Source organism: Passer domesticus, chromosome 6 (assembly GCF_036417665.1).
Source record: "Passer domesticus isolate bPasDom1 chromosome 6, bPasDom1.hap1, whole genome shotgun sequence".
Lineage (NCBI taxonomy): Eukaryota > Metazoa > Chordata > Aves > Passeriformes > Passeridae > Passer > Passer domesticus.
Window position 1 is genome coordinate 45717347 of NC_087479.1, and position 14172 is coordinate 45731518.

General features: G+C 38.4%; 1 protein-coding gene across 6 annotated transcripts in view; it reads right to left on the reverse strand.

Moving 5' to 3' along the window:
* The window catches only part of CHID1 (chitinase domain containing 1), a 109061-nt gene that overhangs the window by 84366 nt on the left and 10523 nt on the right, over positions 1–14172 (reverse strand). For all 6 annotated transcript variants that reach the window (XM_064425171.1, XM_064425166.1, XM_064425168.1 and 3 more), the window contains 4 exons: positions 13592–13636; positions 12164–12270; positions 10810–10871; positions 1589–1681 (listed from right to left, as the gene is read on the reverse strand). In XM_064425171.1, coding sequence (XP_064281241.1) covers positions 1589–1681; positions 10810–10871; positions 12164–12270; positions 13592–13636 — 307 coding nt within the window. The remainder of the gene's footprint in view (positions 1–1588; positions 1682–10809; positions 10872–12163; positions 12271–13591; positions 13637–14172) is intronic.

A 14172-nucleotide genomic window follows, 5' to 3' on the forward strand; every position in this document is an offset into this window, starting at 1 on the left:
TGTTAGCACCATTGAAAAGTCATGTGATGCAAAGGCATACCTGCACACAATTTTCCAGAGAAATCTGCATGAAATTAGAGGATTAATGATCCAGAGCCAAGGTAAAAGCATAGATGCTTGAGGGATATGAAGGAATCTCCTCAAAATGCATCTAGTCCTTTAAGTAAAGGACTCTGCACAGGTAATATTTTACAAAACTGTCTATAGTACAAATTTACATGGAATTTATTGTTTTCTTTTGCTACAGTCTTCAACACAGTTTCTCTCTCTGCCTATCAAAATTGCGTGGCCAGCCCCACACAGGAAGCAAAGGGATTTTTAAGCAAAGGGATTTTTGCATTAAACTAGCTACTTCTTGTAAGGATATAAATCAGTTATAGCATGCAACAGAGGAAAATATAAAGAAACAAGAAGTACCCTCAAGTACATACTTTGCAGAAAATAAACTGCAATCAGATTTCAGGCAGCTATTGAAGAACAAAATTAGGTAGATATTGTTCTGGGCTTACAGTCTTAAGAGGGCAGGAAGTACTTATATTCAGGAATTGGTTTGGATGGGGTTACATTACTAACCTACAGAAGAGGTGATACCACAATTACAGGGCAGATGATAACTGACCTCAGCACAAGGACAATCTTTTAGTCACCCGCTACAGGATCCCTGAATCTTTTCAGCCAGATACATTTAAGTCTGCACAGATAGCTGTAAGCAGAAATGCTTTATTTCCCCAACATGCTATAGGATGTCCTCATAAAACTCAACAAAAACTTCAGGTCATTGCAGAGAAAAGTTCAGTCACAGAAGCAATATTTACAAGACTGCTCAGACATTAGATTTTCTCAGCCTTTTTGGCAGTTTGAAAATGAATGTATACTGAAAGATGTGACAGCCTACAAGAAGTTTAGGAGGCTGTACAACACTGTCCTGAAACTGTGCTGTTAAACTGTCATAATCTATAGTGGCTGTGAGCATATCCATACTGCTGTACAGCCCAAAGTGATAAAAATAAGATATTGTCATATTTTTCGTTAGCTGCATACTGACTCTCATTTGAAAAAGTACCTAACAATTCTTCCTTGTTTGATTGACATTACTGAGTTTTTATATGCAGGAAATAAGGTTGCTGAACAGCTTAAAGGAAGAAAGAAAACTTGGAGGGAAAAAAATAATCTTGCACTGCCAACTATGCAATTGTTAGCCAAGTGTGCATTTGCAGCTGGGAAAGCCAACCACATCCTGGGCTGCACCAAGGGAAGTGTGGCCAGCAGGTCAAGGGAGGGAACTCTGCCCCTCTACTCTGTTCTCATGACACCCCAGCTGGAGTGTGGGGAAGAACGAGGTCCAGCATAGCACCTCTCCTTGTTGGCTCTTCTATCACATCAAAAATTAAGAGGTATGTATGAATGCACATAGTTACCAACCAAGACTATTCAGTGCAACATGCATGGAGAAAGAACTACCAATCAAACCCAAATAATTTCTTCTTCTTTTAAACTACCCAGCTTTAAACAAAGCTTTGAACTTACTGTTTATCAGACAAGAAAATATTTCTCACCTGGAAACTGCCATCTAAAGAGGAATACTCACCCTGCTGCAACTGCAGGAGGGATGACCAGTATGAATTTAAGTTGTGCTTCATGCAGAGCTTCAGAAAGGTGAGTGAGAAAGTGAATCAACTCCCTGAAACAGAAATATACTATTAGAGGGAAAGGCAGGAAAACTGCTGCTATATATTGACAAGAACAAGTAACAGTAGTAATAATTCAAAAGATGCAGCTGGCAAGAGAGACAAACACAATTTGTTGCAAATTATCATAGCAGAAAAAAACAATTAGGAAGACTGATTAGGTTTACTCTCTTTAAGGACTATGAACACTGCACTGCTTGAGACAGCCTTAGTTTTATTGGAACTGGTGATCACCCTGGGGTTCTAAGTGTTTCTTAGTTTTATTTTATTTTTCTATCTATGCATTGTTTGCACATAAAACAAGCCAGCATACTTTATCAGAGCAGGTCACTTCTTGAGGTCATTTTTGGTGAAAAGAATTAGATCAATAGAAGAACCAAACACTATTCTGAAGAAGCAAATTTTGAAGAAAATAAAGTTGCCACTATGTTGCTGCACACAAGAATTTGTGAAGATACTTTCACAGCAGAACATGCACCTTTCAAGGGATATTTCTGAGGCCTGTGTTTAGAAACATTTCTTCTGCTGTTTTTTTCCTGTATAAATAATCCTTTTGTTTCTCCATGCTTTACTGTATACCTACAAAATACACGTTTGACAATGTCATATCTGGAAATAGCATCTTCTGTCTGCATCATTTAAATAAAGACTTCCACAAAAGCTGATTTTCATATCCATATTCTTGGTATTTCAATAGTAAAATAAACTTTAAAATTCTTATGTAAACTGGTTTTAGCACTCCTAGCTGGAAGGTTGATGTTAATAGAAAACCCTTCAATCTGCAGAAACTAAGTTTAATGCCATCTTAAGAGGAATCCAAGATTACCTTAAATTTGCACTACAAACAGGGCCCTTCTGAGTGCCTTTCTTAAGTCATTTGATTTTTCAAAACAAAATTAACTTTTCTACTTTTCACCTGGACACGAGGACCCACAAACACAGCCAGATGATATTAGTACAGAACTCTAGATCTGTTTAGGATTACACTTAAACCAGAACCAAATAGAAAGCAACTTCACTATCCATTCCAGGACGCTGAAAGTGCTTAAGCAGGAAAGGCAGAACGGACAAAAGCCATCATCCAAGTTGTTTGCTCCACTTAAACTGGATTAAAACTGAACTCTCAGAAAACATCTTGGTACTGTCATGCCTTTCAAGGCAGTATAATCCTAGAGATATTCTCCTGAAGCTATCGCTCTCCTATATAATTATCTGTCACAGTGATTATGCTTGAAACACTATCCAAAGGTAGCCCAGTATTTCCATTTTCCCTGAAATGGTTTGATGCCTGATAAAAACTTCCTAGGGCCTACAAAAGCCATTACTCTCAAAATCCTGGCAAACAAACAAAGCCCATTTTATCACCTTTCCAATACCAGCAATATTTTGCGCTTACAATTTGAGAGCTGGCTGTGCTGAACAGCCCTTAACAATGAACTATCACACTGCCACCTATATTTCTCTTCTGGGAGAACACATGGGATTACAGGAATCAGCTTTTGGTCTGTCTGTAGCATGTACTTCTACCATTCTTGCTCTGGGAAACCAACAGCTTTCCCCCCTGTTACTTTACCACATGCATTCCACATTAGGAGTGTCACTATTCAGACAAATCAATTACAGCAAAGAAGAATCCTTTTCCATAGGAACACATTAAAAAATTACAATACTAAGCTAAACAGACATTTATTGACATAAACATACACATCTATCACAACTCCCACATGACAATCTTATCAAAAACTAAAATCAGTATTAAAACTAGGTAAGCAAGCTTTCCCGCTGATTTGTATCTTGTGGATTAGTGACCTTTTTAACTAATTATGCCTAAACTACAGTATAATTCAACTTTATTAGATGTCAGAGATGCTATATATAAGATAAATTTGACCAAAGAATCAATTCTTCTTGCCTTGAGATTATTCTTCAGTGTTCATCAGCAGGGATGTCTCTTCCCTGCCTGGCTGCCTTTGTTAGCTGTAGGGGCTTTGAGAACTCCACTCCATGCAAAACATTTGCTGACTTTAACTCTTTAGAATATGAGGGGATAAAAAGATGGGAAGGATAGGACAAAAAAACCCCTATCATAGGTACAGAACAAGGTAACAACTTTCCCATTTAGAAATAAGGTTACCATCCTCACTCCCACTCTGCACAGGCAAAAACTGATCCACAAAGACAGTGACATACCCACAAAAACAGTGACTGCAGAAAAAAGGTCATGTTTTTAAACATGTAAGTGTAGAATCATAACCTACAACTGTAAACACAGGACAGAGATTTGTGGTCTAAAAAAAGGGGTGGGAATGAAGTTTGGATTGTTGGTGCACTCAGGACTTTAAAACAGGCTACATCTAAACAGCCACTTCCTACCCCACCCCCACAAAATTCAATCAGTATTGATCTGGCTGAAAAATAATTACCTTCAACTTGAAGGAGGTCAAGAAGCAAAAGGACAGCTGGACAATTGCAGATTTTTGCTCAAGAAACCCAAATTAGTACCTATTCAGTAATTTGTCAAGCCAGGGTTCTGGGTCCCGAAAACTTTCTGGCAAATCAGGCAGGATTAATGGCTAAAGACTGAATTTAGGCTCACTTCCATGTGCTGTCCAAGACAGATGAAGTAAATCAAATGTGCACTTTTCTCTCTCCTCCAAAGAGCAATAGCAGAACATTCATTAATTGTGCTATAAATTAAAACTTTACTGTGTCCCAACAGTGTTTTCTAGTGTTTTAAATGCAATATTCTCCAATGTTACCATTGGCAATTTTGAAAGAAAAGCTACTGACATTTTAAACATTATAATGAGGTACAGGAAAGTAGGAATAGAATCAGTCTTTCTAAAAAAGCTTCATTAAATATTTACCAGACACTTCACTATAGTCAAGTTTAATTCCAGAGTAGCTACTGAAATATTGGCAGCTTTAAGATTCTACCTATCTTGAGCTAACTAAGGTCTACTTCATTCATACTATTTCAGGCCTTCTCTTATCACTTATTTGGTAGGTTAATTTTCCAAGTGTTTATGATTTCAAAGTACCTTGCCCCCTATGAATTATGCAGACCTCCAAATTTTCATCACCCATAGTTTGTGGCAAGCTTATTTTTCTAAAAGTCACTTTTTCCAGCATTGCTGGTCTATTGTGTTTTGAACACCTTGTAAAACAGTTTACTTCAGTGCACAAGAGTGGGATGTCAATGCATTTTAAAGGCCTTGCAGAAGATATGAAAGGTTTTCATACCCTTCCCTTCAGTTACACCACCCTTCAAAGCTCTGCAGCTTTCCAACTTCAGCCACCTTTCTGCACAAATTGGAAGTCACTTCTCCCTAAAATTTATGCCTTGTCAAGAAAATTGGACAAAATAAAGCTGTCTACTTGAAAAAGAAATTGCCCTTTTCTGCCATTTCACTGCCTAGTTAATACCAAGAAACTGGAGTGAATTATGGCAAATCTTTGATTAATAGATTAATTTTTCAGGGACTAACACGAAGGATACAACTACCAGAAGAGCTTTTTCCTCCTATACTCCTACCAACATTAATAAGATGCCTGAAGGTCATCTTCTGCAAAGAGTGACAAAAAAAATCACGTTTTTCAGATTGATTCTGTGTGATGGCAGTGCCATCTGTCAAGAAATGCTGGACTGATCAGAATATTGTGTGCATTTTTATGTAGCCTGTGAGAGTATTATGAGTATATTATGCCTTTTTCACAACATATACAGATCTCTGGAGAAAAATAAACCCACCCAGTAAACCCACAATTGAGATTACTAAGTGAGACATGGTCTTGTCAAGCTGTTAACTAAATAAGCAGGAGAACCTTAGCCTGCTCACATCTCACAATATTTCTGCCATGTACTTCTAAACTTAAATGCCATGAGATTAATAACTTGGATTATTTTATTGCAAAATCAGCCAAGAAACTTTAAAAATAACTTTATAAAGACAGTTATTTAAGAAGTAGGTTTAAACTATAAGAAGCTGCAAAACAGATTAGAATTGAGGTATCATCTGCATAGGATATCTCAGTTCATTTAGATTTCTATTAGGAGACTACTTTCCTATGTGTTAGGGTAAGACGTGGGCAGCTGAACCCTTTTTCACTGTGCAATGATTGCCAGCATGAAAGGAAGCAGCATCAGTTAGATGCAGTCTTTCATCTCCCATTAAATTTGATGCCACTGTGATTTGTATATTAATAATTCTATTCCCAGAAAACACAGGGAAGAAGTGGTGCTGGTGCTACAGAGGGTACTTCAAATTATCTGTATTAGATATCTGCAAGAGCCTGAAGTGGTCACTTATAAAGCCCCCAAAACAGGCCCACACAGATGTATCAAAGCAATTCAGGTTCTTCAGATGGAACAGGTGTTATTTCTAAAATTAAGAACCTAAACAGAAGACCCTAAAATGCTATTTTAAACACGTGAAAATATACACAGCATGTGTTGCTGTGTAGGACTCAAGAGACCAAGGCTCCTACGTGAACAGCCAGAGAAGAGGCTGCTCAGGAAACAGCAGGCAGATATATTCAGGCATATAATTCTCTTATAAAACTTGATAATGTTGATAAACCAACATTTAATGAATATACAAAATAAAGTAGCACAAAGGACTTATACAATTTAAGACTTTAGTCTGCTAAACATTACAGAACAATTCTATAACCCCAAACCAGAAAGACTGAAAAATTTTTTGCTCTAGAAAAAACCCAAACTAACTTGAGTTAGTTCTGCTTAAGAAGACATAAAACAGAAGATATTAAGCGAGCCTGAAACCACAGGATTTCATGTTTTAGTGGATGCCAGCAACATAACTTCTTAGCAACATTTCACCTCATCTGTGATGCCAGCTAGAATAAATAGGAAACTGAAGACTCTTAGATAACTCCTTGAGCATCAAGGGAAAAATTTTTACTCATTTCTAAAGTTGAGTTGAGTACCCCAAAAAAGAAAGGTTTTCTAGAAACATGCAAAGGGCTGAGAGAGAGGCATCTAAGTATACCTCATTTTAAAAGTGCTCAGTGATTACAGGTTCTTAAAGAGGCTGGTCACAAGATTTGTGTGTTACTGAAGAGCTAGCACTGTTACCCTGTTAGATAAAGATTCTTACATAATTTAATCATCACAAAGCTTTTAGGCAATTTTAAAAACATCAAGGGAGAGCATGTGTTCTGAAAATGCCATCCAATATTCAGGTTCAGCTATTGAAAAAAGGTATCTCATGGGGACACTTACTCACCTGAGGTCAACTGAGAAGAGACCTTCAGCTGCAATTAATCCAGCTTTCTGATATATGTAGTTTTTAAATCACAGCCCAGTTTCTTGGTGAGTTAGGACACTAATTATCAGGTTTTCAGACTCACCTGCTTCTGGGTGCACTCTGCTAGAAAGTATCACTGCATATTGTCTTCAGAGAGTGGATGCTGATTTTGTAGCTGAAACACTGTATCAGGCACAAATTTCCATAAGCAAATCCCCCCACTGTCACTTTAAACTGGGTAAAGAAACTGTGGTGTATCAAGTGTTCCTGCACCACTAAGGCAGTGCATTGGATGGGATCTCAGATCTTTTTCCATAACACAGTTAAAAATATCACAGGAATAATTTCCATAGCTTTCCCCTCAACATAGATATATGAAATATATAAAATAATTGAGTGCCATTTATTAATTTAATGGCTAGGTACGTACTTCATTTAGGTTTTGAAAAATGAAAACCATAATGTTTCTCTGTGAAATATTTTTCCCTAGATCGACACCACTGCTGTAACACTGCATAAAGCAAGCTGGCAGCTGCAGTGCATAGTTTCAATAACCTGTTGCTAACTGCTTATATGAGATTATCCCTTATATGTCAGGAAAAAAAGGGATTTTAAAATTTTATTTTAAACTAGAACATGCTCACATTAAATAACATGAATAAACTGCATTAGCTAGGCAGGTCTCCATGTATTGTCAGACTGCTCTGAAAGTAGATTGAAGGCAAAATACCTGTTCCCAGGAGCATCGTTATGATATTTTGCCCCTTTAACTAGAGGCAGGTTAAGCTACTTCCAGGCATCTGACCTGGAAGGATCTGAACCAGGAAAGCCTACACTTCACCTAACAGTTATGACAGATGCATTATTTGGAGCATGCACAAATACCAGCCTACAAGCACTTCACCTCTCCAAAGCATCAGGGTTCACCGCTGTGCTTACATCTCCTGCGAACTAATCCCCACCTCTCCAAGGTTAAGAACTTGCTTTACTACCGGTGTTTGCCACTTTCGAAAGACAAACCGAGGGAAGATCAGGCGTGACTCACGTTACAATATTGCCACGCTGTGGGCTAAAGGAGGCATTGCGCTGCTCCAACCCCCGACAGGAACAAGCGAAGCAAAAGACCAAATATGCTTACCCAGAAAATACTCTGCTCTGCTACTCAAAATGAAATGAACTGATCCCAAAGTAACAGCACTCAAAGTGCAACAAAAATACAGGCTTGCCAACGTAATAAATTAACTTAATTTTGCACCTTAAGACCTGTTCTAAGGTCTTAAGGTGCAAAGCTAGTGACAGGAAACACAATCTCAAAATGAAAGCAATGGTCTCACAACTTAGAAGCATCATAAGACAAAATTACCATGAAATGATGGGAGTCTCCTACATTCACAAAACAGCTGTAACTGCATGGTGAGCCCAGCTTCAGCTTTTCTGTCTCAATTGGCATAATTTAGAGTGCTACAAACCCAACCCAAGGCACTGTTCAACTTAAACACCCTAACCATTTCTAGGGACACAGCAATAAAAGGAGGAAAAACCCACTGATGAGTTTCCAATGAAGCACTTAGATCAGGTCTTGAAATGGAAGAAAACCTGCAGTTCCTAACTTCTGTTTCCCTTTATGCTTTTGTGGCAAACAATCTCACGTTTAAGTTAAGATAATCCTGAAGTGTTGTTCACATATGATTATGCATTACCAACTCAAGACAAAAGGATCCAGTTCCCATTACAGCATGAGAATAACTCTTTCCAGAAGTTATGGAAAATACTTCCCACTCGTGTCTATGAGTAACAAACATGATAGTGAATGGAGGTGGTGCTTCACCTAAATAACACTCAGGTAACTGAGGGCTGAGGCAACTAAACAGCAGTATCTCCTCCAGTACTAACAGTTTTTATGACACCTGTTTTTCATAGTGTCCTTCTGGACAAAATGTCCAGCACACAGTTAAATAAACTGTGCCATGGAAAGGGACCTGGAGGTTCTGGTCTGTGGGAAGTTGAATCTGACTCAGCAGTGCCCTGACAGCCAGGAGGGCCAACCCTGTCCTGGGGGCATCAGGGACAGCATCACCAGCCAGAAAAGAGAGGGGATTGTCCCACTCTGCTCTGCACTGGGGCAGCCTCATCTCCAGTGCTGGGGGCAGTTTTGGGTGCCACAATATAAAATGACATGAAGCTATTAGAGTGTCCAAAGCAGGGCCATGGGGATGGTGAAGGGCCGTGAGGGGAAGCTGTATCATAAGCTGAGGTCACTTGGTCTGCTCAGCATGGAGGAGACTGAAGGGAGACCTCACTGCAGTTACAGCTTCCTCCTGAGGGGAACAGGAGGGGCAGACACTGATCACTTTTTTCTGGTAACAGTTGTTGCATCAGGGGAGGTTTAGATTGATATTAGAATAAGGGTTTCCACCAGAGGCTGCTTGGGCACTGGAACAGGCTCCCCAGGGAAGTGCTCACAGCATCAGTCTGACAGAGTTCAGGAAGCCTTTGGACAACACACTGGGGCACATGGTGTGACTCCGGGGGGATGGTGCTGTGCAGGGACAGGAGCTGGACCCGATGATCCTTGCAGACCCCTTCCAACTCAGCTTATTCTGCAATTCTGCGAAACAACACTGCTTTAAACCAACATTACTCCTGGCAGAAAGCAGTATTTTTACCATGCCACAAATAAACTCACCCTGGAGCCAATTGAAATGCTTTGCTCATGTGTTTCATTTGCAATACAGCACTTTCATGCCAGTGTGTTTAAAATGATCTTCAGTGAGTCTTACAATGACAGTTACACAGTCTGTCTTATATCTGTGTTAACTAATAGAAAAACTAGTGATTTTACTTAAATACAGTAAGCACAGTAAATAAAATGACCACTACCACCCACTTCTGACTGGCAGTTACTAATTGCTTCAGTCACCTTCTTGACTACTTTATTAAGACACTGCACTAGGCTCAGAGCTCAGGATACAGATAAGCTCTTAGGAACAACCTGGCAAATTACCTAATTATAAGCAAGAGCATACAGCTGAAGGATTACTCCTTGCAGGGCAATTGATGGAGTCATTTACAAAGCTAAAAAGATTCTGCAGTTTCAATTTTTTGTTCCCAATTGTTAATTTTATAGGGAAAAGGTAGGACTGCTAATAGCACACTCGGTTTGAGAAGTAACTAACATATGCCATCAGTCAGCAGCATTTGCCCTAACCAGAATAACCTGAAGTAACCACTTCTTGAAAGGTGAAAGCCTTCCATAATGAAGTCTGCATTCTCTGCAGCTTTCTTGAAGATATTTGCCCCCAGAAATTTTAGGCAACAGAGATCTGTAAGAAACAGTGTGCTTTAGAGAAATGGATGCCTGAATTTCCTGAGAAACTAACACAAAATCTTCAGATTCCTGCACTGCATCATTAATTTCACCACCATATTCTGCCTTTTCCTCATGAAGCATAAGTTTGGCATTTGCCTTAGGTCTTGAAAGTATCACATTGTTCCAAGCCTCACCCAGTAACTGAAACCAAACACTTATGATAAAGGCCAGTGCCAATGTGGGAGTGAGCGTGCAACCAAGGTATCCTCTATGCCCTCATCCAAATTACATCATGCGAAACTCAAGAATGAAAGACTAACACAGCCTGCTAAACCCACTGTGAAGATTATGATGTAATCTTTGATCTCATGTAGAGTGAGGTAAACCCCTCTACTTCATTGTAAGACAAGCAGAACAACCTTTAGTTGTTCCGGAATTAAGTGTATTTATTTATAAAGACATATTCAAATCAACATGGACAAATTAAAAGGATGCTTTAAAGGAGGTGATTTTTAGGAATTGCTTCCTAGAGATTTATACTTACGTTTGCTTTTGATTTCCCAGTTGACTCCACACTTCAACTACAAAACCATCAAAATTTTCACTCTAAATAAATAGAATTGTCAACAACACACAGTTAATGACCATGCAGTTATTTTTCTTGTACTATTACAGATTGAACAGGCTTCGTATTCTTACACCAGATTCATCTTTTAACACAGCACTTCATGGAGCAGTCCAAGAGAAATTTAAATCATTTCACAAACATAAACATGCAAAAGTTGAAAATCTCTATTAGTTATCCACTATATCTACTTTTACAGAAAAAGCCAATATTGTATTATGAAAATTCAGACAGTAATGAAAGGTGGTTGTTAAGCAAATGTTTAGACACGCTTTTACTTGTATATCAGGGAAAAAACTCATTATCTCTTGAGTCTGAAGACATAAATGCTAATTCGCCATAGACATGACTCCAAGTATCTCCCACAATTAGTCTCTCTTTCGATAATTTATTCTTAGCATAATCAAGGATACTGTTGTAATTGAGTTGACCTCCTTAAGAGGTCAAGTGTTACTGAGGACCTAAAATTGACATATCAGTTAAAAATTTTAAGAAATTATTCAGTTTAACTATACATCCAACTTCCTCTAGAGCACTGTAAGATTTCCTTACATCATGTAGTGAGAACTCTTATTCTGACAATAAATAAACAGGTTGCCATTAGTCAGCCACTAATGTTGAATGTCTTTTGGGTGCAGCTTGTCTATTCTCACACATGGGATAGCTCTCAAGCCATTAGGAAAGGGGTTGTCCAGAAACCTTAGCAAAATTCCTCTTCTCCTCTCCCTAGTCTCTTAACATTTTGAGGAAACTGGTTGATCAAACCTGAGGAAAACTGTTCAATAACACATATCCAGTGAGTGATTCTTGGTATTAGAAGTGGCTCCTTATCTTTACCACACTGAGCCTGAATGCATTCCTGTACAGAAAACAGCACTCATTGCACCCATGACCCTTTTTCTGCCTATCAGAAAATACCACTAAGCAGTTTAGCCACAGCTCAATAATTATATTTTTAATAGAAATGTAAACAAAAATTAAAGCAGGCAAAAATCACAAGTGCAGCTGCCAATGACAACAAGGTTGTGTCAATCAGACTGATGCAGTCTCATGTCAGACTCCTACTCACCTGCACTTAAGTGTTGCTACATTTCATATTTACAAGAACTGGACACATACTAAGACACACTATCAAGAATCCTGCCTCATTATTGCTTTGAGCAAATTTTATTTCGTAGAATGCAAAATCACAAGAAATGAGAAACCATCTATTACAAAAGGAATCAAGTATCATCTCACTATTTTATAAGCATCCTAAATAGGTTTTTTTTACCTTGGCTAGCAGAACCATGTTCTTGGAAAGCTCCTCTATCTCATCTTCACTGCCAAAAACACTCTCAAAATCTTGGTAAGTCCAGCCATCAAACAAAATTCGAGGCACTATCAGGCAAAGTTGACAATCAGTAGAGAAAATGAGAAATTTATTACCTACACTGGAATGTTTCTGCAGAAACAGAATACAGCAGATACAAGCAGAGATGCCACTAAAAATCACATCCCATGACTGAGATAATTGCTTTTTCACTCTGATCAACTTCAGCAGCATAGATGAACTGACACTGTAGAACATTCTTCTTCAGTTTAAGTTTAGTTAACGATCAGCACTCATGCAAGTTTTAAGACAAGATACCTTCATTTGATTGAACCATCTCAACTGAACTACCACTCAGGGCCTCAAGTAGAGTCTTAAACCAGCAACAACACAAGACACCAATCTTTAAGTTGTACATCTCTTCTACCACAATAATGAGGTAGAAATGTTCAAACTCTAATTTACTTCATACATAGCCCTACATTACTTCACTCTTCTACTCAATTCAATGCCTTAAGCCAAATTTTTACTTTTGGAAAGCACTTGAGCTTGTGTAAATTTTTTTTTCTAAAAACACAAAACCTTAAAAAAATAGACAGGAAAACTGCTGTTGGAACAGTTGACAATCATGCCCACAGGAAAAGGCAATGGATTTTATGGAGCTATGTCTAAGCCCATTCTAACTACCTTGGTTGTAAAAGAGTGTTTTAGAAGAGTATAAAGAGATTTCAAAGGCTTTATCCTCTGGCAGCTGCAGTACGTTAAAATATCTGACTGAGAATTCAATTTTTCTAATACATTTCAATTTCATATTCCCTTCTGAATCAAGAAGCATTTCACAGTTCCACAGAATTCTTGCTATAGACAAATATAAGAAGTCTAGCACAGCAGTATCTCTATAGAAATGTTTGCCATTTTCCCTAAAGACACACAATGCAGCACATTCCATGAGTTCCCAGCTTCAAGGGGAGAAGAGACAAAGCAGGATTTTTCTATCATGCAGGAAAGTCTGACTGACTGACTAAGATTTGGATTTTTTTTCTTTTAAACTATACAGAACCCCAAGCAACAAGTTCAAAGACTTCTTTCCCCAGGGAGGCACACAGTGTTATATACTAGTATTGCTCCATGGAGGGCACTGTAACCCAGGATTTATTCACAGACAAGAAGCTAAGGCAAAACATAAAGGCATTAAGAGGGCCAACACTTCAGTTACTTAACTATCTACAGTTAACTGCTTTAATTTTTCTTCTCAGACATCTTCTTCGTACAGCTGTGCTAAAGTAATCTTCCTTCCTCCCATACAGACCTGGAAGAAAGCCTTGCTTTCCTCTTCTAAAAGCTAAAGAAGATAAAAAGCAAGCAAACAAACATAAACCAGAGGCTCACCTATTTTTATGTTTTTGGAGGTTTTTCTCACATCTTTCATCCAGCCTGTCAAACAGTAACAAGTAAGACAGTTGATAAAATATAAATGATGTTGACAATGATAACATATTTTCAAACATTCCTGAAATGATGTACCATAGCTCCATTATACACATCTTCCTGCCACAGACTAGCAGTTCATAATCCACTCAGACAGACCATCCTGTGATGCACAGGATCTGAAGCCATGAACCTGCACCACAGCATTCACTACAGCCTTACAGTAGTCCCTATCCAGTTCCCCCCTGCTTACTTCTACCTCACTATGGAAGCTACCCTAGTGCCCACTCAGAACACTTCTGCAGACATTAGGCATCACCTGGGAGGAATGTCTGATTTTCTCAGATGGTAGTTTAAAATGTCCCATTCACTCCTCTTGGCAGTCATTGCACAAGGATGAATTTGTTAACAGGCACTAACATGGTAAGAATTATAGCTATTTCAAATGAAATTTCACATTCAATCAACTTCAAAACCACGAACTAGTACATACTAGCTGAAATTTAATCTTGCTGCCACTTTCCTTGCAATGAAGGGAAAAA